At 41.6% G+C, this 25,545-nt stretch overlaps 1 protein-coding gene across 1 annotated transcript in view; it reads left to right on the forward strand.

The window, feature by feature from the left end:
• LOC126305296 (glutamate-gated chloride channel-like) overlaps positions 1–25,545 on the forward strand; it is a 199,383-nt gene that overhangs the window by 76,541 nt on the left and 97,297 nt on the right. Inside the window, exons 5-6 of the mRNA XM_049992039.1 lie at positions 7,912–7,981; positions 20,143–20,296. Of these exons, the coding sequence (XP_049847996.1) occupies positions 7,912–7,981; positions 20,143–20,296 (224 nt within the window). The remainder of the gene's footprint in view (positions 1–7,911; positions 7,982–20,142; positions 20,297–25,545) is intronic.

Genomic DNA, 25,545 nt, shown 5'->3' on the forward strand with positions numbered 1-25,545 from the left:
GACCAGAAATTCCGAAGATTTTCTGTCAAGTAGGTACATAGAATTTTACTTTCGAATTCACTGAATGCTTCACGCATAGTTCTCCTTATGCTAACTTTGACATCGTTTAGGTTCTTTTTGTCTGAGGGTATGACTGTGGAGTTCCCTTTGTCTGCTGGTAACACCACTATGTCGTCATCTTCTCGTAATCTCCTGAGGGCCATCCTCTCCTCTCTTGAGATGTTAGACTTTGGCGTCTTAAAAACCTACGTTTCTCAGATGCAGATTTAATGGTCAGTTTTGACGTGGTGTCCCTGTTCACCAGACTGCCCCTTAAGGACACTCTTGACTTAATCAGTGAGAAGTTTGATGGAGCTGTGCTGGATCTGTTTAAGCATATTCTAACATCGACTTACTTCCTTTGTGGAGGTCAATTCTATGAACAGACTGAAGGGGTGGCGATGGGTAGCCCCTTGTCACCAGTAGTGGCCAACCTGTTTATGGAGAAGTTTGAGGACGAGGCTCTTACAACTGCCACTTACCAGCCAACATGCTTCCTGAGATACGTTGATGACACATTTGTCATTTGGCCACACAGTCGCAAAAAACTGGAAGACTTCCTGGACCACCTGAACTCAAGGCATACGAATATTAAATTCACCATGGAGCTAGAAAAGGATGGTCAGCTGCCGTTTCTGGATGTCCTGGTGAAGAAGAAGGCGGAGGGCACCTTCAGCCACAGTGTGTACCGAAAGCCAACAGACACAGATCTATACATACAGGCCGACAGCTGCCACCAACCAGCACAAAAGACCGGGGTGCTTAGAACACTCGTACACCGAGCCCAGACACTGTCTGACACTGACAGCCTGGCAGGGGAACTTGAACATCTTCAAAAAGTGTTTGCTAACAACGGATTCTCATCCAGGGACTTCCGCAGACCTCTACATCCCACCAGACGTCAGGATACACCGGAGAACGAGCAAGAAGAAGAAATCAAGAAACTGGCATTTTTACCGTATGCCGGGCCTGTCTCTGCCAAGATCAGCAGAATACTAATTCAACATAACATCAAGAGTGTCTTCTGCCCACCTAGCAAAATTAGGGCTTTACGTGGAACAGTCAAAGATGACCTGGGCTTAAGGAAGCCTGGCATTTACAATATTCCTTGTGAATTCGGTATGTCCTACATTGGCCAAACGACAAGAACGGTGGAAATCAGATGTAAGGAACACCAGCGACATACCAGGCTAAGGCAGGCCACAAAATCAGCAGTAGCAGAACACTGCCTAGAATTGGAACATCCATGGATTATGAGAACACCAAGGTCATGGTCCAGACCCCCAGGTTCTGGGATAGTGTCATCACTGAATCTATAGAGATGAAGATGGCACAAAACTTGATTAACCGGGGAGCAGGATACCAGCTAAGCACTGCATGGAACCCGGCATTTGAACTGCTGAAGCAATGCCGGAGAAAATATGTTTCCAACACCAACAACGAGCCTCAGACATACGCACACTGCGGGCATGAACCAAGAAGGGAACACCAGGAAGCCTCAGCCGCAGTCGGAGACGGCCAGAGCGGGAGCGGACGGAATAGGGAACGTCCAGAGCGGCATTGCAGCGCCGCTCGCGGGTGCGGACCGAGAAGGGAACACCAGGAGGCCACGACCGCAGTTGGAGACGGCCAGAGCGGGCGCGGACGGAATAGAGAACACCTAGAGCGGCAGGATAGCGCGACTAGCTGGCGCGGACCGACTAGGGGCACCGGGCAGCCATAAATATGCGACCCGGTCCAGCAAGCAGCCAGTCTCAGGGAACACCTGATGAAGACGTCAAGTAATGACGTCGAAATATCGTGTTTGGAAGACGCTGATATCCGGCAGAAAATCCGAGATGTCATCAAATCGCCGGGAAAGTCTAAGAAATTACATAAGGAATATTCTTTATTGTTTAAATACATACAAATATTAGTTTCTAAATCGTAATTACAGGTTTATGTGCTCCTCAAAAACCTATAATTATTATTTAGAAACTAATATTTGTATGTATTTAAACAGTAAAGAACATTCATTATGTTTAACAACAATAACAATAAAAAAAAGACACTGATGATGCTGCAACTGCAGTCAAACATGTGTGCCTCAAAAAATAAAATTGTGCTTTGCTAAAGGTGGACCCCACTCAAAAACATGTGTTATTGTTAAACTAAACACAAACAAAAAGCTTCAACATCAAGATGACTGTCTGCCTGATGTTGAAGCACTCCCGTGCCCAGTAAGATCCCCAGCTATCTCCGACAACACGTGAGGGATCGGCTCAGACGTCCCAGTGCCAATATCCAGAACATTAAGGACCGTTGACATTAGTTGCCTCAGTAAAGGATACAACGGTTTTATGACACCGTTCCGAACCGTATCCTGGCCAGAGGAAGTGCATCTTACTGGTTCAAAATGGTTCAAATGGCTCTGAGCACTATGCGACTTAACTTCTGAGGTCATCAGTCACCTAGAACTTAGAACTAATTAAACATAACTAACCTAAGGACATCACACACATCCATGCCCGAGGCAGGATTCGAACCTGAAACCGTAGTGATCGCTCGGTTCCAAACTGCAGCGCCCAGAACCGCACGGCCACTCATCTTACTGGTAAATAGTTTAATAGTGATAAGTTTCTTGTAAATTTGGCGCAATTTTGTCATCACTCAAATAACGTCACATACGTTTCAATCCGTGCTCTTTGATTTCGATTGCTTTTCACTTTCTGGTTGATTTTTTATTTATTTATTCATTTTGCAATTCTCCTGCATCATACTAATTGCAGCGTTGACTCATTAAGGATGTCTGGTTGGATGTAAGACGAAATAAACGAATAAATAAAAATGAGTAACTAAATTTGAAATAGCACCCTTGTTGAAACAGCATCGTTGGTTACATTTACTGAGGCAGTGGTGCTCATGCTGAGAAAAGTAAGAACAAGAAATGTATTCCATCCACTAGAGTACACGGGATCCGTTGCTCCAGGTGGCTTATTGCTGCTTTTACGTCGTCTTTAATATCGCAGATGACTACGGCGGACATGGAAAAACATATTGACTCCTGTTAGTTGAAAATTACTGTCGGCTTAGATTTTGTTGTCCGAAGTAATCCGGGCGAGAAAAGGGTTGCAAACTCACGACATAGATCATCAAGAACCTGAACATATTATTGTGATTACCCTAATGATATGTTCATTTATTGAGATTCAAAATAATCAAACACGCCTTATTTACAGACATTGGCAATGACAATACTAAGAATAATTACATGTGAACAACTCTTCTCTACGAGACCCCACACAAATATTTTGCTTTGACTTCGGTTGATCACAGGACCTCAACTAACGCCGTTGCATTATTGTAAGCACAACTTAGACGAATGAATACTTCCTATTTCGTTAAAGAAACTCACCCACTTGTGCAGAACAAGTAAAGTTTTACTCTGCAAATCGATCACTAAGTTTTTCGGCTTGCCTATTTCCGAGCTCAACGAGATCGTGATGCGGCCTGCAGCTGGTGTACTGTTGGTGGGCAGTGCACACTGGCGTGTAGTGCGGCTGCGGTAGACACTGAGGAGGAGGCCTATCTTTGTGGCACTTTCTGCTGTATCGATGAAAACCGGGTTTAGCAAGCCTCGACAGACAGAACATCAGCAGATAATACAATTGCACGACAAGCAACGGCGGCCGGACGCGATCTATATAATTCACAGTGGCAAGTACCTGAGTGAACCTGCCTCTTGTAGGACCGGCTCTTCGTGTCGTGGCCGGAAACTCTGACCGAGCGGTTGTAGGCCCTTCAGTGCAGGACCGCGCTGCTGCTACGGTCTCATGTTCGAATCCTGCCTCGGGTATGGTTGTGTGTGGTGTCCTTAGGTGAGCTAGATTTAAATAGTTCCAACTCTAGGGGACTGATGACCTCAGATGTCCCATACTGCTCAGAGCCATTTGTACCGTTTTTTCTGCGTCTCGCAAGACCCTGTGGCCTTGGCAGATCGGCAGGCCGAGCGGGACGTAGCTGAGGGTCCCGCTAATGGCTATGGACGCAACATGTCTGACGGTGTGGTCGATTACACCTCAGAATCGAATCGGGATTTAATGATCAGCACCACCAATTTCCCCTCGCTGCTCTTTCCAGAACCAAGTTAAATGTTTATGTTTACAGACAAGCTGCTGCTTTGTCTTTTCTTTTGATGAGGGTGTTTATTAGATTTCTTTCCTCGACTAATTATTCTACTCTTAACTCATACTCAGCCTGCATATTTACTTTTTTTACACCGTTGAGCAGTGCGCCGTTGTTTACAAACTCCTCTTCCGGTTCTGCAGTGGTCTGCTCATTGTTTCCTTACAGTATTGCGTGCCATTACAGTACCAGTTTCCTCAGCATTTGGCACCAGGACAAATCGCCTATTAACAAACCATTCTTTATCTGTGTCACTCTACCTGTTGTCAGCTTTTCTCAGAGCTCGTTGTGTAATCTTGCTTCCTGTGGAAGTTCTGCCATCTTCGATTTTGATGTTAGCAGAACTGCTTCTCTCCATTATCGTACTCTTCACAAATTTTGGCCTTCTCTGTTCTTGTACGTAGCCCGTTAATTAAGTCCTATAGAAATTAGTATAACTTTGACCATTCAAATGTCACTTAAGGAAACCAACTAGCTTGAGTCGTCCGATAAAATACAGGAGTAGATTATCACTTCCTCACATACAAAATTTGTTGTATAACCATTGCAAAAGGTGGCAAACGCAGTTCGCGGAAAACCTATTTACAATGAATTCTTTTACAGAAATCTGAAAAATCTGAGCTCTCATATATTACACAATAAGACGTCTGTTAACCGTTGAGTTGCCGTGCCGTCGCTCCAGTCACTAAGTGCGACTGCTCTAGCTTATGCCAGTATGGTTTGTGACCAGTCAGCTGCTGTTCGAATATAAGGAACGGGATTACGGTTCTCGCACAGAAAACATCTAGTTCTCATAATGTATACTAATTGGAGAAGAGAAAAACTATGCAGTATAACCGATTTGTAAGACCAACTTTTTCGTTACTCAGTGGTCTACGAAGATGAAGACGTAAAATAGGTAAGGTCGCTATTTTACTACGGACATTCCATTAAACGTACTCTTAAGTAAGAATTCGAAAACTGTTGTCTTAAGACTATGTAGTGCACTGAAACACTCTCCCCCTTAGTGTTCCATTTGCACTAATCATTAAAAATTCTGAACAAAAAATGAGAGCATATGTACTGTGTTGCAAACAGATAGGTTGCAGATCAAGTGAACCTTTATCTCAAAACGCTTGAACTGTTTTCGAAATATGTAATTTAGAAATTCTGAAACCGAAAGTACAATCACAGAAAAAGACCCATGGTTATACTTCGCTATCATACATTCGTAACTTCCAGACGGATTAAAACTGTATGGTGTCCTGGGATCGAAAGTGGCGCCATTGCCTCTCTCTGGGAAATGCTCTATCGACAGAGTTATCCAAATACGACCCGCCCTCACAGCTTTACTTCCATCATCACCTCACCTCCACCCTTCCAAACTTCACAAAAGTTTCTCTGCACGTCTTGTGGGTATACCACACTCGTGGAAGAAAGAATACTGCGGGGAGATGGCTTAGGAACAACCAGAATGAAAATTTAAAAAAATCATTCTAGAAAATTCATTCTGTCTGACATAGTTGCCAGCGAAGTGCTGTGTTCTGTTTGATGTTGCTCTGATTGATTCCCGAATGAGAACTCCACGGAGAGATATGTAAGCGTTGAAAGGGAGCAGTTAGTCTATCCTATACACAAGCTCATCTAGATTCAGTCTAAAAACCACGGTGTTCATTCGTTTTGAAGCATATCGCTATCTGAAATTTGTACACGAAATCATGTCGATTCCAATAGGCCCTGATGTCCATGGGTAGAAGTTTGATCGAAGTGTATTTCTGAAAACCCACAAATGTGTTTTCTGTGCCTCATCTATGAACCTCAGTGCGTTATCATCATTCCCCGTGTCAAGAAAGACGGATTCCTTCCTTCAACTAACACCATGCTCTCTCTCATTTACATCCCACCAAAATTTTCTTGCGATTGCGTCGGTTGCAGTTTGTGTTTGATTGCTTCGGTAAGTGTGAAACTGTGCAAGTAGCTTTTTGATGGCATTATAACGAAAGTTCAAACAACTCTGAGACATTTGGATCCAGCAACTTGCTTTCCGCTTTCTCTGAAACACTTGTTCATGCGAAACAATGTATTTCCTTTACAGACAACTCATTTACGGCTGCCTACGAAATCTTGATGGTCACATCAATGAGTTTCTGTTTCTAATTTCTCTCTCTATTTTCGCCTTTTCTGATTATTAATTTTTGTACTCTACTGTACGACAAACAATTACCTAACGATTTAGCAAACAACGAAGGTTTAAATAACAGCGCACTTTTGTATCAAATATTGTCTTTTCCCGAATGTCGACAAGTTAGTACATCTCGTGGCTTAGATGAAACAATACCGTCCACCTCGTGTGTAACTCAGATGCTTTGGATCTCTATGTATACAGGGCGGTTCCATGACGATGTTACGAAGTTTCAGGGGTGAAGCAGACGGTAGATGTTTCAAACAGAGGTAAGAGTCCCTGGTCCCGAAGCAGTCCAATCGAAGATTAGAAGTGAAAATCATTCTCACACCTCTGACAATTGAATGCATGTAGTCGTACTGTTTTTGCTGAGATTTTAGGCAAGGCAACTTTCAGAGGCGGTAGTATGGACCAAAACAAGAAAAAATGTCTAGTAAACGTGGGATTTAAAATGCATGTCTTAAGAGCTATGAAAACTTGTTCGTCTTCGATACTGCGGAACACATCTCTTCTAATGCTAGCTCTTTGGTTTCCGGAGGAGGTGGTGTGGACCAAAATAAGGAAACAGACCAGTAAACAAGGGCTCTGTAGTGCGTATCTTAAGAGCTACGACCACGTGATCATCTCCGCTACCCTGAAACCATCACTTCTCTTAAGATATGCATTTTAGAGTCCATATTTACTGGTCTTCTTTTCTCTATTTTGGTCCATAATACCTACTCCAAAAACATGGAAACCAAAGATCGTGCGGTAGAAGAGATGTTTTTCACAGTATCGAAGATCAACAAGTGCTCACATGTCTTGTGGTATGCATTCTGAAGCCCATATTCAACAGACAATTATTTCCTTGTTTTGGTCCATGATACCACCTCTAAAAGTTGCCCACGTCTTAGTAACAACACTTCTGACACGTGTATTCCACTGTCAGACGTAACAGAACGATTTTCGTGTATAACTTTCGACCCAATCGTTTCCGGACCAGGGTCCCATACCTCGAATTAATACATTTGCCCTTCTGCGTCACCCGTGAATGTCTGTGAAATCATCACGGAATCACCTTGCATAGCTTTACTTTTACCTATTCTCAATAGAAATATGTCCGTGGTCTCGGCTTTACGAAAGACATTTCCGTAGAAGCATAGCAAGATATAAGTAGAACATGTTATCTCATTCTAGAACTCTGTTTCCCACTAATGTTGAATGCTTGCAAGTTCCACATCCTTGTCAAGGATGTCGTGCACCTGCATTGCAGGACACATCTCCCTTGCTGATATCCTCTTTACCGTTTATTGGATTACATTTCACAATAATTTGGTGTGCGTTGACGTACTGTTATTAGTCGTAGCCATCAATTCTTAAAATATTGTTTGACTTGCCTTTTTGAGACATTTATGTACTGCACTGGATTACATTGTGGAATGTTTATTCGTGCAGTTTTAAGGGCATGAAGAGACGTTAAAGCATTCGTGCACGGATAGAAACGTGACAAATAACTAGTGTTTAACTTTTGAATCTATGCAGACTGGCGACATGTCTCTGTGTTGCAGGAATTCGAAACGCAGATAACGTTCAAGGAACAGTGGACGGACGCGAGGCTAAAATTCAACGACTTAGGAGGTTTGTACCGTTCATAATTCATTTAACTCATTTTAAATCGCCGTTTCTTTTCTTCTTCCTTCTTGACGAATGTCGCCAACATGAGCAGAGAAAATGTCACGAACGGAACGGACGGTCTCTTAAACAGAGAGAGACATAAAGAAGGAAAAACTGTGATCAGTAGAGAAATACAACAGATAAATGAACCAAATTATCTTCAGTCCCTGGCGATACATTATACAACGTAGAAATATTGCTATTCGGACAATTAAGCTGTTTACTTATTTAATTATGCATGTGTCTGTTGATGTGATGATATTCTCCATTACATATCCCTCTAATGTAATCTCTTAATCGCAGCATAAATGCAGATTCCCATCACTCTGTACTGTAAGTGTTTCTCATGCTGTATCTTTCCACTCAGTGCTTCCTTGCCCACCTGATTATCATATTTTGTTTGCTTTAGCGTACCTCCGTCTGCTTAATTCATTTCACATTTCTTTCTACTTCAGTACTGTATAGTATATACTTTCATTTCGTATCTTATTTAACCATTCACATTTTACCATCTATTTGTAGCTCCACGTTTTAAATATTAATTTTTTTTCCTATTTACTTTCTCCATATTTCATAAATGCTCGAAAAGTTCGTTGTCGAACGTTAAACATAATTTCAGGAATTTCTTCTTCCATTCTATAAAGGTATTTTTTTGAAAAATGTAATTTTTTTACAATTTATAAAGGGCTGCTTCGCTCATGTCATTTGCTTTTTATCTCTTCTATCTTTCATAGTGTTAGATATTCAAGACCCATTTCCATTATTTTTCATTGCTTCTAATAAGCTGACATTCTCTTCTTATTTATATTTATATTTATTTATTTATTTTGCAAGGACGAGAGGAGGAGTGTATGGGACATTACTACCACAAACTTTTTGTTTATTAGTCATAAATGTGAGCAGGATATAGTTCATGTGAATACTGCCGCATTTCTCTTGTTGGTGCAGCTATCTCCTACTGTGCCTTGTACTTCTTTCCGTTCCCTGATCTTTACAGCATTTGGTAGAAGTATGGAGGGACTTTATCTCGAGAGTCCTCCTCCACCATACCCAAAGACTTGTAAAACACGGATATCTCATGCGGATGAATCTGAGGTACGTATTTGTTTAGTAGCAAATGGCAACAATCCACAGGCCATAGCCAGATCTGAAAATACTGCCATCTTCTGAAACGATCCTTTTTTGTGATTTCTGCATATGTCCTATTAACTTGTAAAAATTCCTTTCTCCTTTCTATGCTCATGTTTCTGTCACAATATTTGTCCCTAGCTTTACTGAAATTCTTATGGTGGCAGAAAACATCTGTTGAGGAAGAACACGCAACGTGCCACTTTTCAAGATGGGCCCTTGCTCCCTGCTTCTTAAACTTGTAGATTTAGTAGGTAGTGCTGTAAGACTCGTAAAAGTGCTGTTGTGTGACTACTGTTTAGTGTGCTTCTTGCCGTGTACTAAAACCAAACGAAATGTTTTTCACTACTCAGGCCATATCGTAGAAACCGCGATGTCTTTCGTTATAATAAATCAATAAACGCGTTATGGATCGCTACTTTTATTAACGACTACAGTTTTCAATGTGCGCTACAGGTCATCTTCAGGTCTGCCGCGGCATAGTGCAGTTTTTTAACAGTAGTATAAGATGGCTATTGACAAACTACACTTCGCAGCGCCAGACCTGAAAATAATCTGCAACGCGGACTGAAATCGGTAGTTGGTAATAAATGAAAATGTGGTCCAGACAGTGTTTGTTTACTTATTATAAAATTTTTTCCTTCGTGAAATTACTTTCGCGACTTTCTTCAAGAAAGCCACATGATCCTTACGGGACACAGTTCAGTTTCATACAGTCAAGTAACATATGAGCCTGTCACCGCGAAGGAAGCGCATAATCTTCAAAAATGGTTCAAATGGCTCTGAGCACCATGTGACTTAACATGTGAGGTCATCAGTCCCCTAGAACTTAGTACTACTTAAACCTAAGTAACCTAAAGACATGACACACATCCATGCCGAGGCAGGTTCAAATGGCACTGAGCACTATGGGACTTAACATCTGTGGTCATCAGTCCCTTAGAACTTAGAACTACTTAAACCTAACTAACCTAAGAACATCACACACATCTATGCCCGATGCAGGATTCGAACCTGCGACCGTAGCGGTCGCGCGGTTCCAGACTGAAGCGCCTAGAACCGCTCGGCTACAACGGTCGGGCGCATAATCTTCCCACCAGCCTTAGAATGATAATATCCACCATCTACCACTGGTGTATGACTGTATCTACGTGGCTTACATTTTCAGTATAGTCAGTTGCTGTTAATAAATGGCAATTCTGACACAAATGCAAAAACTGATAGCGAAATTTTTTTTTTTTTTTTTGAATCTTTTTGAATCTCCCCTTTAGAGAGAAAAATCAGGGAACACGTCATAATTAGCAGGATATTATGAAAACCAAACGATTATGTTGAACATTTGACTTGGCGGATTTGGGAATAATACCTTAGTCATCCTAAACACGTAAATAGTGGATCGGAACAGACTGAGAGATCGCAGCTGTAGCTCAGCTTACGTGAGGTAAAGGCAGGGAGAGATAATCATTCTCAAACTCAGTGGTATAGCTAACAAACACTAACGAAACTGAAATGTACAAACAGTATAACGTCCGAAGCATTGTATCATTGTGCTTCACAAGACAGGCACTGCAATATCCGCTGCAATACCCATACTGCAATTAAAATGTCCTCCTCTGTTCGGGAATTACATTATGTGCGTACGAGTACAGGTTGAGACACAGGAACAAAGATGTATGGAAGTTTGGGGCTGACTGTGAGTTGTGCGCGGGTAGCCAAAGCGGTTAAGGCGGCCGATCGCGGAAAGCGGCAAATCCTGCTTCGAATCCCAGCCCGTCACGAGTTTTGGTTCTCGTCATTCCCTTACCCAGCTGATGGTCGTTCGTATTCGCAACTGGAAGTAAACCGAAATACCTCGCGGAGGTGTAACAATTTACGCACAGTCGAGATGAAAAAAATTAGTCTTGAACTGATCTGAACTTTGGTATTTGCTTATTTCGGAAAACTTATGTTCAATTTACTCCATCAGGAATTTCGTAATACTGAATACAACAGAACAACAATACTAATTAACGACTCCGTAAATGAAGTGCTGCGCTGATTAGACAGATAACACAGTAACGAAAGACCAACGGTATTAATAATACGGCTACGATTTCATTCACGATTAAGCCAGTCTAATTTCAACTGTTTCCCTGATTACAGAGTCCCAATAATTCGATGCGTCGGCAAGAATTCTCATTTATTCAAACGTAATCTTGTGTTTATTGTAACAGGCTGCTGTCAGCCACCGTTGATTTTTCGAAATTATTATAATTAAACTGACGTTGACCCTTATCACAGAGAATGGCAAGAGTCCTCATAGACTGACACACGTATCTACTGACACACTCGCAAGAAATTAGTCTGTGTGAAAATAACTTTGATACAGACACCGATCATGGCTTTGAAATGGATGGAGGCATGAGCCTGTTAAAGATAGAGTCAGGAGAACACTTTTCATAGTTTATCACTCGAGTACGAAGCGGCGCTGCAGCCGAACAGGACAGCAAACGTAGACGTCATCTATGGACGCAGGGAGCGCCAGCTCATCATACATCATCTCCGAGATGTAGTCCAGCCAATCAGACACTGTTCTGTGAGGGAGGGGGGGGGGGCGGTCGGAGGGGGGGGGGGTGACCATACTTGGGCTTGTGGAGTGTGTATGTTGACATGGACGTAGATGGAAGTGGAAGAAGCCTCGCCAGTTTCAGTCAGATTTTACCTCTGGACGATGGTGATGAAGGCGAACATCTAAAATTGGGGATTCTGTCCGAACTTAAAGCGGCAAGTATACCGTGAACGCGTCATCCAAGAAATAATAATGGTTGTCTTGACAATCGTGAATAGCACAGTTAGAGAAAAAGATGACTATCGATGCGTAATTAAATTACAAAAATTGGAGCTATTCAGTTATGATTTATAGCTTTGTGTTCGCCTTCATATCGAATATTGCCATCGAAGTTTTATCAAATTTAATATTTTCAGAACTTTTGATAGTAGCAGTTGTTTTAGACAATGCTTAAATAAATTAGTGAGTTTATATAAAAACCGTTTTATGGTCTTGTGGATTTCATTAACCGTTAAAGACACATCTAATATTGAAGGAGGCGGTTCAATTTAAAATTATCTTCCATAGCTGTGAATGTTTAGTAATAAATGCATGTCTTGTCATTACAAAATATATTCTACAATCCTTAAATTTCCTGGTATTGTATTCTAATTATCTATGATCTGCATTCTCTTCTGATCTGTAATTTTTTTTCTTAAGATTTTAGTTGTTATATGCTGTTTTAGTTCAGAGCAATACTTGGAATCACAGCTGGACAGATGTAAGTCACAACGTGGCTGCGTAATAACAAATATTTCATAATTATTTAAAGTGAAATCACGGTGGTCAGTAGATATGCACTTGATTAGACGTTGTCATTATTCTGATATACTGTAACAACAAGATAAAATTTTAATAACGAAGAAAATAATGACATTAAGATACTTTAAATAAAGTAGATACTAAAACAATGATGTAAAGAACAAGGGCAGTGTCAACAATTAGGGATACTTTCAATTATTACTGCAATAAAATTCATTATTAGAGGAATAGTGTTATTGACCTAACTGAACACTTTATGATATTTAATGATAAATCGCAGGTCAATGATAACATACAATAATTAATTGTGTGTATTGTAGGGGTGTTATTTGCTAAATAAACTTTATATACTATTCTTTAAAAGATTTTCTTCCTCATTGTAAAAAAAAAAGTACTACGATGTTTCATAGTGCGATAAATGATTAAGGTAAATTATATAAACGACTACGAGCAATAGCAGAAAACGTCAACTACAGAACTAGCATATTTCTACATCATCTTAAATTTCATTACGTTTGTGTATCTTCCATTCTACAGAATTTTGATTAAAATACATTCTACTATATAATAGAGTCCTATCGAATCTACAACAATAAAATAAACAAAAGCTTAGAAATCTGATCGGAATTCGATAAATTTTCAGGGGAAATCTGTTGTAATTACACAAGTCAACAACGTGACACAATTAAAATACGTACAAGTAGATTTACGGTGTATCTTGTAAGGTTTAGACAGGGCAAAACTACCTGGTTCACGAGCTGAGTATGGTACCAAAAAAAGTCTCGTCGTCTGTTCCTTCATGTTCTTGTTGTTCCTGAAGGGAGATCCAAAATATGATTATTTCCAAATCTATTGTTCATATTTAATGAGGTTTGTAGCAACATAAACCGACATTTACGACTAAATTATCTTTCCTCAAATTATTGTTAACACTTTAGCTGTATATTTGTAGCTATTTTTTACAATAAGTTTGTTTCAAAATACGTTGTTTATTTGACGTATTATGTTGATGTTACATCTGTACCTAGTTGTAAACATTTTTACATATGACTTTTTAATTTAGCGTTTTGGTTTATTAACCGTACCTCTGTGAATTGTTTTTTTTTTTTTTTACAATCCCGTCCTCCATATACATATTGCACGCGAATTTTTCAAAAAATCTATTATTACTGTTTTAAAAATGGCTGTTACTCGGCAACTGTATACTAATTTCAACATAGGATTATACAGCTAACCGGTTCGCTGTATAATCCTATGTTAAAATCTATTATTATCAACTAAACCGAAAATGAAAAAGTTAATTTTTGCGTTGTTTCAGATACTTTGTGCACAGAAGTAAAAAATAATAAAAAACAAGCTGTTGGTAAAAAAATTAATGTAATAATTTATGAGAATCTTATTAATGAGAGAAACTTGGCATTGTGTCTCCAAGAGAAAAAAGTGATGTTTTATTATTCCTTTTTTATCTACTAAGAAGGGTTAATAAAAAAGGAAGCAGGCAATGAAAATTTACAGTACCTCAATAAACATTTTTCTGGGTTTTGAATGTCTTAAAATGTTCCAAGACTTGGCTAAATAGTAGATGGCTTTTATTATAATGACGCAGTACATCAGTAGTCCAATGCCACTACACCTCTATATGTGATACTATTTCTTGCTGCTCCCACATCCACGTGGCACAGATATCATACTGCTTGTCTGGCGCCTGGCTTACTGGAGCAGCGAAGAGAGGCAATTATGTGGTTTCGTTTTGTTAATTATATATTTGATGTCATTGGCCGACATTGCGTGTCAGATTGGAAGCCATTGCAGTAAGATGGCACTGCAGCCTGTATCTCAGTATGTGACAGAACAAGACTAAACGTGTAAGAAAACTATCACCAGTATATCACCTAGCTCCTTCCATTCCACTCATCTCATTCTTTCACGCGAGTTCCATGAGATCCTTGTTATGATTTAGTAGTGGTTCAAAAGCACGCTAGTACATGTACAGTGCTACTCTAGTAATGTACACTTGACAGTACAAGGAGTGGCCGTGGCTGGTATTTGAACTACCTATGAAGCTACGTAAGAGAAAATCACATGACGGGGAGTACAAATCTGTTCAGAATGTAAAGAACACTTGTAATTTTGAGTGCAGAGAAGGAATAACATCTTTCTGAAACTCAGCGAACGGTCACAACCTCTGGAAACATGCAAGAAGACTGCGCCCCATTGCAGACCTGTTAACAGCATTTCATTTCGTGATGTTAAGTCAAGAGCGATAAGAACTATTTACACGTCGACAGCTGCAGTACGGTGCATTCCTAGCTCAGCGGCACAGTCAGCCGTCTAATAGGCAACTACCTGGCGACAAGGTTTATTTCGTGTCTGGTTTAGTGCATGGTTTTTGTGTTACTGCGTTAATTTTTTTAATCAGTAGAAACCACGAAATTAATAGAACGGACAGCTTTCGGTTATTATTAAGCTATTTTCTATCCTCAAAAGGGTACAGCCTGTAGCTTTTTTTTTACCACTTTATATCCCACCCAAAGTGTTTCAACTTCAAAGACAGTCTACAGTCTGCAAGGAATGGAGGTTTTCGGGCCACAATTTATGAAGTAATGAGAATCAGAGTTGTTCTTTAAGCGTCATCTGTGGGTCAATGTCTATGGCATGGGTCCTGTTGTGAAAGTACTGAAAAACTAAGTGAACTGATACAATGTTCCCACTTCTGGAATATACAAAAACATTTAAAACTGTGCCTTTTGTATTCAATCCCGATGCAGTTTCTGTGTTTCATCGTCAATGTGAAGGTCCAAGGGATACAGTAAACCGGCAGTGGTGCATCGGAATCTAATATCGTCCTCCCAGGAAAGGCTCAAAACGCAGTGATACCGAAAACATTGGGAAAAAGGTCTGATGACAAAATAAGTTATTCAGCAGCATGGAAATTTAACTGTGGCGGGGGACTGGAATCCAATAGCAGTAAAATGAAAAAAAAAGAAAAATATGTTTCCCATTTTCTGACACCTCCTCCCAGACAGCTACGGCGACGTTCCTCCAAAGGTCGATTGGGTCCTTGGCACGTTGGTAGGCCTGTTTTCTAGTATGATCGGTTTCGTCTCTCCCCCATACGTTTTCAGTAGGGCCGGCGCAGATGGAGGACAATTAAGAAGAGAAATCTCATTATGTTTAGCAAAGAACTCCTGCACCATCGCTGACATGTGTATGGGGGCTGCTATTGCTCGAAGCGGATTACTCCATCAAGATATAATTGTCGATTGATGGGACCATAATATTACTCCATCATTCACTCATCATTCGTCGGAAAATATCACGTTCCAACAGCTGATGTTGACATTGCCCTCGGTAAAAGCTAATCAGTAGAGTCGGAGTCACAACTGAACATGTCCATGATGGCCACCCGTTTGGTAAGCACAAGCTGAGCCGCATCCATCGACAAGGAAAACGCGTTGTTTCAACTGCACCTAGTTTAAAATATGATTTTTTACGTGTCTATGTTGAGTTTTCACACATCTACTGAATTCTCCAGCAACTCGATAACATTTTATCTGTAGTCGCGCAATGCGTTCAGGAGCGCCATACCGTATGCAAGCCTCCAAGCCTCCAACAGTGTCAAATTCCCTTCCCTCACAAAAGCAATGAGGCGGCCGTGAATAGACAGTTAATGATGAGGAATCGTGCACGGATAATGTGACTCGAATGAAATGGATGTGGTGTACGTATTTGACCTTGATCCTATACTGTCGATGGCTATTATACACTGCTATGCAAAACCTATGGACGATAGTAAACTAAGCATAAAGTGTCAACATCAAGTCATACAGCTCAGGGAAACTTGGAATGCGCCTTGGTGAGACATGCTGCGGCTCGCGTTGGTACTGTTTGTAGGTTTATGTCCTCTGTTGGTCAGACCGTATCGTTTAGTCGACATGGTTGCGGTTGTTTGTCTTCTTTTCGTGCTGACTGGCTCCACTTGGTTTCGCAACCATTGCCTGTCCGCTAGTGACAGCAGCGACAGTTATCGATATTTAGTAACTGTGGCCCTATCTTTGGGGCGACGTTATTATTCTTCCAGTTCGTGTCAGTGGGCAGTTCGGTTGGGGACTCAGGAGGAGCCAGGTCCACTCCGGGACTGCTGGCGGCGCGCATGGGCTGCCGGATGTAAGGTCTTTGGTCACGAGGGTGCACGACCCCGTCATAAATCGAATCCTCCAAGTTTAAGTTGAGTGCACTTGGATTCAAGTAGAGAAACCTCCACCATTGTGAGATCTTGCGATTCTCCAGTGACTTGGGTTCGTGTTGCTGCTCGTAGTGTTGCTGAGGCGAAGAGCAACGAGTGGAGTGCGTGGGGAAGGCGCATCTGATTAGCTTTCCTGCATTTCTAATTACTATGTATTGCGTTCAGTTTGTTACTATTTGTTAAGTTCAACCAGCGGTATATATCCTGCCACATGGCCACTAATGTCCCAGTTACTTGCCCTGGGGGTTAGTGTATCTAACAGCAGTGTATGTTTCCTCGCTTTGCCGCTGCTGTCCGGTGAGGAGTGTAGTTTTCACAGCTTTCTTGATTGTAGGTTGGCTGGCGATTCTTCCACTCTGGTGGTAGCGATTCCTTTCTCGTTACGGGCGCTCTACTGGCGAAGTCCAGACCGCTGGTTCCGGCTTTGACATATTTTTATATCTTCGCATTGGTTTATTGGAAGTCAGGTAGACTCAGCAAGATCATCATTAGTCATTCGTTAGACTGCCGCTAGTCCGAGTTACCATCTTGTGAAGGGAATGCAACTCTTGGCTGCTTTTCTCATCGCTCGCGAAAGTGTTTTTTTGCCGGACTTACTCAGAGGGCGATTCCTGGTGCACTCTCTGTGACTAGCATTTGTATTTTATTATGTATTTGCCGTTTTATTGTACGTTTCTAAATTTTTGTGTAATTTCCAGTCTTGGCGGTACAGCAGGTTTAAGTGATTGTGCTACCAAGTCTAAAATCATTTTGTTTCACCCGTTTGGCGATCAGTTGCTTGTATTTTTTAATTTGCTATTGCACCGCTGTTTCACAGTATGTTCGTTATTTTTTTTTTCATAATTGCCGTTCTTGGCGTTAAAGACCTTCAGCCGTGACTGTGGTTACTTGCCTTAAAATTCTGATTGGGATCACATTGGCTTGTTTTTAAAACATTTGTTGTGTCTGTATTTTATGCTCATTTGGCAAATTGTAACGCACCGAAAGAACTATTAATTATACAGTTGTTTATTCCTTCATTAATAACGTGTGATATCCTTACTTATTGCTGAATCTGGAATTACCGTTTTACAATAAATGTGCGTAATTGAAAAAGGAAAGCAACATTAACTGATTACGGCCCCGTCCACAATAGTAACCGAATCCTGCTTTTCTTGACTACCAGGTTTCACTGGGTTCGTTACTTGCTCCCACCTCTCGGCATGTGAGAGTACGTTCAACACATGATCGTTTTGGTGGTCCGGGTGTTGCTTTCTGGCGAGGCATAATGATGTACGGCGCTACTGACCTCCACGGTACATTCACTGGTCTGTTATTGTGACACTGTGCTGCTTACCGACGTGCGTCTTTTTACTGGTGCATTCGGCCCTAACTTTATTTTCATTGATGTAAGTGCGCAAGTCCATCGAACTGCACAGGTGGAGGAGCTTTTGGAACGAGAGTACGTTCGGCGATTTGACCAGGTTGTCCACTCCTCGGACTTAAATCCTATCGAGAACGTTTGAGATGCGTTTGGGAGACGTATTACACCACGCCCATATGCACCTACGACCATCCAGTCGTTGCCAGACGCACGGGTGGACTAATGGAGCGACCTACCACAGGGACACCTTACCGACCTTCTGGTAAGCATGAGAGCACGTTCCAGAGCAAACATTGCCATCGGCAGTGATCACACACCTTATTAAGAATCACGTCCTGCCTTTTGTAATGACCAGGGGACAATCATGAATCTAGGTGGCTACAGTATAATTATTGTCTTCGAATAAAAGTTTCGTTTGTGCTCGTCTCTTGCACATTTCTTTCGGTTCGCTTCTGCACTACATTATAACAGTATAGCAGTTATTTCTATGTATGGTACATATATCATTGAGCTCTGTTACTTGGCAGTGACACATAAGGCGGAAATTAAATTCATCCTTAAATTTTACGTATCAGTGTACAACAAATGGTGCTCTTGCAAATCTAACTAGCCCGCTGTCAGCCAATTACCATGTAATATTAATGAAACTGAGTGAATAATTCTCACTTATTATCTAAAACCGAGGTATTAGATTTACTTTTTCTTCTTCAGAGAGGTCATTTTCCACCATTAATAACTCTAATTAATTAATAACGAAAATTCTGTCGCACCTTCTGCAGGAAACAGGCTGCATAACATCGAAATTTGATTAATGTAATAGAATGGAGAGTTCCACAGACTAGATATTGTGGAACCAGAAGAATAGCCTCTTGTGGTGAAAAATAATTCACATGGATTCGAACATGAGACACTATACACATCAAGTCTGCACATTGTTTATTCGACTACAGTGACCATTTACTAACTTGCATGTATGTATGGAACTGGGGACCTAGAAACGACAGAGAGCCTTCGTCCCCGCCGTAGGCTGCAGTGGTTCACTACCCCACAACAGGCTACAGCAGTCCACTCACCCTACCGCCACCCGACGCCGAAACCAGGGTTATTGTGCGGTTCGCCCCCCTGTGGACCTCCCACCCTACCCCGGAAACGTCTCATTCTAGACGAGTTTAACCCTAATGTTTGCTTGGTAGATTAATTATGCTGTACGCGTACGCGGCGACATATTTACTAACTTATTGTATTCAGTTAATGTGCCATTACTTCGATAATACCAGCGTATTCTATTTGCAGGAAAGATTTTCTGCCTTCTCGGAGGAGATCTATAATACAGACAAGACCAGTTTTCCGTAATTTTTGAAGCATTATTTCCTTGTTTCCTTGTTCCCTAGGTAAGCAGAAAAATATGGCACATTGCATTTCATTGACGTCAGTGCCGCGCCGAACTTCGATTTCCGTAGGGGAGTTTTTGTGCTGTCAAGTGTACATAGCCACCCGAATGACTGTATCGTTCAATACGGGTCAGAACGTTGGTGGATTTGTATCAGAGCACACGTTTGGAACACTGCTGATCAGGAGCTTTACGTCACCAACTCTCTTCCCTTTCCAACTAAATACTAGCAATGATAATTTCAACCACTATCGCTATTCAAACCGACGTACACATTGCCCAGCGATATCGTACTGGGAATGACATGGCATGCCACATGCTAAACCTTTTTTTTTAACTCCGTAAAATCGCTAAAACCCCGGCGCGCAGGTACAATGTATTGCCCCTTTACTGAAGAAGAATTTTCATTTATTGGTTAGTACCCATCGTAGCCAGGTTGAAATAGCTATTCTCCCACGTAAAAGCTCTAGTGCCATGGTGATTGTGTATTAAAGGTATTCGTGATTTTTGTTAGAGTATGTGAATAAATGAGCGTGGGTTAGGAATTAACCACGTAAATTATGGCACCTAATAGTTTGGAAGTGCCTTATTTTAGAATTAAAATTCCAAATTCATTGACAACTTTCTGAATTCTTCTTTCTCATTTCAGGTAAACTGAAGTACCTCACGCTAACAGATACTAAGAGGATATGGATTCCAGATGTGTTCTTCGTTAATGAGAAGAAAGCATATCATCACAACGTCGTCACACCTAATGTCTATATACGGATATTTTCTTATGGGACTGTGCTTTTCAGTACAAGGTAAGGGCGTCAGTATGTTTTAAATTTTAAATAGAAAGATAAATGGACGTTTTTGCGTGCCTTGTGATCGGTTGTAGTTGTGGTCTTAAGCCCGAGGACTGGTTTGACGCTACTCTCGACATACTGCTGTGCAAGGTCTTTAATCTCTGTTCTACAGGGACCTACATTCATTTTGATCTGCTTACTGACCTTGGACTGTCTCTCCACTCTTTCATCCATTATCGCATTGATCGCATATCTGTGACAGTCCCAGATGAATTTGAATTAGAGACAAGTTGTTAGACCAAAATGAAGTCATCTCAACATAAAACACTTAACATCAATGTTTAGCAGTACAACTACACAAATCCTTCACAAGTATACTACCGGCGTTGCAAAAGCACATTTACATGGCGGCTAAACACATGTAGGAAAAACGGTGGCAGCTGAGGCTGTGAGCGTACGGAAGAACTGCGGGGCCTCGATAACGCCTATGCACCATTAAGTAGAGGAATTTCGACGGAGACTCGTCTACAAATGAGAAAAGGGCCATTCAGTCTGGAGGAATTTTTGTACTCGTCCTTCAGCTGTTAATTCACATGTAGGTTTGTCATTAAAATGAACTGCGGCTACGATATTAGATGCAATGTATTCGAATGAAAAGACCATATTCCAGTTACAATCTGTCATTCCGACAAAGGAAGTAGACCCATCTACTGTCGTAAGTAGAAACCATCGTCAATGTTATGTGAACACTGATGAGTCAAAACATTACCCAAATACGTAACAGAGTGCCAGTCCTAGGAACGGGATACAACAGCGATTCTGTGCGGCGCGTATCCAACAAGCTCTTGGTATATTTTTCGAGAATGTGTAGCACAAGTCGCTAAATCCCCGCAAAATATGGGCCGTCGGTTTGTGGGTACAGAGCTGGCACCTGATGTATTACACTGAAGAGCCAAGGAAACTGGTACACCTGTCTAATAACGTGACGGCCCCTGCGAACAGGCAGAAGTGCCGCAACACGTGGCATGGACTAGAATAATGTCTGAAGTAATGCTGGAGGAAATTGATACCATTAATCCTGCAGGCTGTCGATAAATCCGTAAGAGTACAAGGGGGTGGAGATCTCTTCTGAAGAGCATCCCAGACGTGGTCAACAACGTCCATGTCTGGGGAGTTTGGTGGGCCGTGGAAGTGTTTAAACTCAGAAGAGTGCTCCTGGAGCAACACTGAAGCAATTCTGGATGTGTGTGGTGTCGCATAGTCCTGCTGGAATTGCCCAGTCCGTCGGAATGCACAATAAATGGATGTAGGTAATCAGACAGGATGCTTACGTACGTGACACCTATCAAAGTCGTATCTAGACGTATCATGGGTCCATATCACTCCAATTGCACACGCAACACACCATTATAGAGCGTCCACCAGCTTGAACAGTCCCCAGCTGATATGAAGGATCCATGAATTCATGAAAGACCCGGTGAAATCTTTGCAGTGCGTAGTACCGGGCCGACCGGTTTCTGTTCATGGCGCCATCCGGACACGACCACCGACTTGATGTTACAAGACATGTGGCCAGGTGACACGTTTCCACGGTCCAATCTCAATGTCCATTGAGAGCATACCTGACGATAGCGTTGGGCCAACGTGCAGGAGTCGTCTACTGCGGAGCCCCATGTTCAACATTGTGCTGTAAACGGAGCGCTGCGAAACACTTGGTAAGGTTATTAACAAATTATTAGACCCTCTATTCAAATTATCTACAGTGTTAACTCTTGACGAGAAAGCTGTTTTCTTTGTTACTCTTTCCGTTACACCTTTGCATGGTTTTGCTATTAAGAGTACGTGAAACACTTTGTCGCTTTATTTTTCATGTATTCTTTTCCCAGACACGAAAAGCGGCACGCTTGAGATCCGTCACATGGGGGAGCTCGGTCCTTTGGAGCCAAACACCATTTGGCTATTAGTGAGATGGTTGATTTCGCAACTGGGATTATTTGGAAGGAAATTTACGCCTAGGGTGTTTGCCTTCCGAAACCTTGGTCAGAACCAATAGATTGGATTTACATTTAATTTTATTCTGTGAGTATACATACCAAATAAAAATATGGCGGTGAAGTACATGAGTTGCTTCACATTACCCGTTCTCTCAAAGTTGTGAAACAAATTCTTAGCATACTTGGACTGGTTGTCTTCAGCTTGAACTTCGGTTCCAAACTTCCTTTGAGCCGCAGATGGGCTGTTGTTGCTTGCATAGTAGGCCTCTGGATACGTAACAAATAAAAATATGGCTGTTTTGTGTATATGAGTTGCTTCGCACGTATTTCAGCATGATTGATTCCAACATTTTTCTTTCCATTCTCTAGCTAGAGCGGGAGCGCGCTGTTAGAGTAATGATCCATTGCAGATCAGGGACTTTTCAGCCACGTACCAAATATCACATAGGGATCCCCAAAACGGAATGCGATGTGATTCATATTTGCCTTACATTCAAAGGAAACCAAAACAAAAGTATCGGAACTATTTCTGATCTATTTCTGAGATAATAGGTCTCAGAAGATATAAGACCTAGTGCATGTGGAAGTGTATTAGTACAAAAATAGATTGCTACTCACCATAAAGATAGCCTATTGAGCGGCGGACATGCACAACGAAAAGACTGTTACGCATCATGGCTTTCCACCAGAGCCGCCTTCAGTAAAGTAAACATACACACGTTCACAAGGGCACGCACACCTCACGCAGTCATGACGGCTGCCACCCGCAGCTCCAGCAGACTCAACTCATCACAAATAAGATGTTTCCTGGTATTACTTTCCTTTGATATACAGCCATTATATCTCCATGCATACAGCCGATAGAACCAGGGTGACAATTATTGAAATAAAATCAATAAAATCGTTATAACTTCTGCACGGTTTGCGTTAGGACGTTCAGACTGCGTGGTTGGCCGCGGGGCATGACTGGGAATTAGTATCAGCATGCGCCTTGTTGTTGTCGGCCATTTGCAGGTGAAAATGCCACCGAGTTCAAGCTGAAGACAACCGGTTAAAGTGTTCTACGAATTCGATTTGCAATTTTGGGAGAGCGGGTAGTGTTCGTGATGACACTGGTCGCATTGTCAGTCGTCCAAAAAAGATTACAACACCCGAAAACATCGAGAATACACGCGCTATGTTTCAAAGCAGCCCCAGGAAATCGATCAGACGAGCTTCACAACAGTTAGAAATGAACCGGGAGACACTGCGACAAATTGTTATTGCAGATTTGCATCTCTTTCCATACAAAATTCAAACGCATCAGCCATTCCCAGGGCCAAGGAACAGCGATTGTGTTTCGCCAACACTATTGTCCACTGAATTGACGAACAGGACTTTCATGTGAAATGGTTTGGTTTAGCGACGAAGCCCACTTTCATTTTGATGGGTTCGTCAGTACGCAAAATTGGTGCATTTTGGTGGCTGAGAATCAACACCCTCAACAGGCGACTGTGTGGCGTGCAATGTCCAGTCACGAAATAATCGGTGCGATATTTCTTGACATGATGGCACGGTGACGATCGAACAGAACGTCAAGGTTTTGGGAGATGACTGCATCCCCATTATATAAAGTGACACTGATTTCGACAAGATGTGGTTCATCCAAGACGGAGCTCGACCCCATCGAAGCTGGAGAGTATTTGATGTCCTGGAGGAGCACTTTGCGGCCTGCATTCTGGCTCTGGGGTACCAAAAGGCCACTCACATGGGCCACGATTGGCCGCCATATCCACCGGACCTTAACACATGCGACTCCTTTCTGTGGGGCTATATTAAGGACACGGGTTACAACAATAGCCCCAAAACCATTGCTGAGTTGTAAACAGCCATTCAGGAGGTCATCGACAGCATCTATATCCCGACACTTCAGCCGCTCATGCAGTATTTCGCTATTCGTTTGCGCCAGATCATCGCCAAATGTCAGGCATGTCGAACATGAAATGACATATATCCGAATATCTGTTGCGACGTTTACGTGTTGAATAAAGCGTTTGCACGCCGTAGTTTGTAACTAATTTACGTTTTTTTTCGTATAGTTCAGTAACTCTCACCCTGCAATATATTTGAAGAAGTTCTACGATGTCTGCAGCTCGGAGCGGACTGACACAGCCGATTTATTTAAATTACTTCAAAAGATATCCCGGGCGTTACAGTTCCACTCAGCAAATGATCTGCAACATTAAAAGATTCGGAGCAGTATCAAGGAAAATATGAGGCACAGAATGTAATTATCTGGATTTATCACAAAGACCTGATTTCAGAGCATTAGCATGCGGTGCCTGTGACACCACGTAATTTATTGCAAGAAAAATGCAAATGTTAAAAATCACACAGCTTTTGCCCGACTGTAAATAGATGCCAAGAGAAAATTCTTTACCATTTGTATCAATGAACGTCCGTCCAGTAGGTCTATGTATCGTCTGCCCCGGATTGCCATGTTACATTTAGTGTCGACGTTTGTGCGTTAGGCAACTCCACTAACCTCCGCGATTACTTAAATATAATTTACATACTACATTCTCCACGACCAGAAGCAAGTAAGCTAGTTACAGTCGTTCCTCCATCGTAAACTATTTCGAAATTCTGTACACACACGCTACGGTCGCAGGTTCGAATCCTGCCTCGGGCACGGATGTGTGTGATGTCCTTAGGTTAGTTAGATTTAAGTAGTTCTAAGTTCAAGGGACTTATGACCACAGCAGTTGAGTCCCATAGTGCTCAGAGTCATTGGAACCATTTTTTCTGTACACACAAACACTCCTTCGTCTGACACTGACGTCAGACATAAATGAAATTAAAATGAAAATTTCAGATGCCTCAATAAACTGTCTGAGTTAACTGTGGCAGACATCTCTAGTCATAGCTGTTTACAAATATAAATCTTCCATCGTCTTAATACAAAACTAACGTCCAGATTCACATCTCCCAGATTGCGCAGTGTAGTGAAACGCCGACAGAATTTAACAAGATAAAATCATTATGAAGTCCATGAGAAACTGAATACCGGTAATCGAACTTAAGTTACGTAAGGCTTCTGTGCAGTTTCAGATACTTTTGGAAAACACACACAAAAGATTATGTGACCAAGTTTTCATTCCACATAAACTGTTCACTCTAATGTATTGATATTTAATCTGTAATATTCTTATCAATGAAAGCTCGATAACACACTGATTTATATTGATATAGCCACAGATGTAACAGCGTACTTGTAATGGTTATGCAGTC

This window comes from Schistocerca gregaria, chromosome 1, assembly GCF_023897955.1.
Source record: "Schistocerca gregaria isolate iqSchGreg1 chromosome 1, iqSchGreg1.2, whole genome shotgun sequence".
NCBI lineage: Eukaryota > Metazoa > Arthropoda > Insecta > Orthoptera > Acrididae > Schistocerca > Schistocerca gregaria.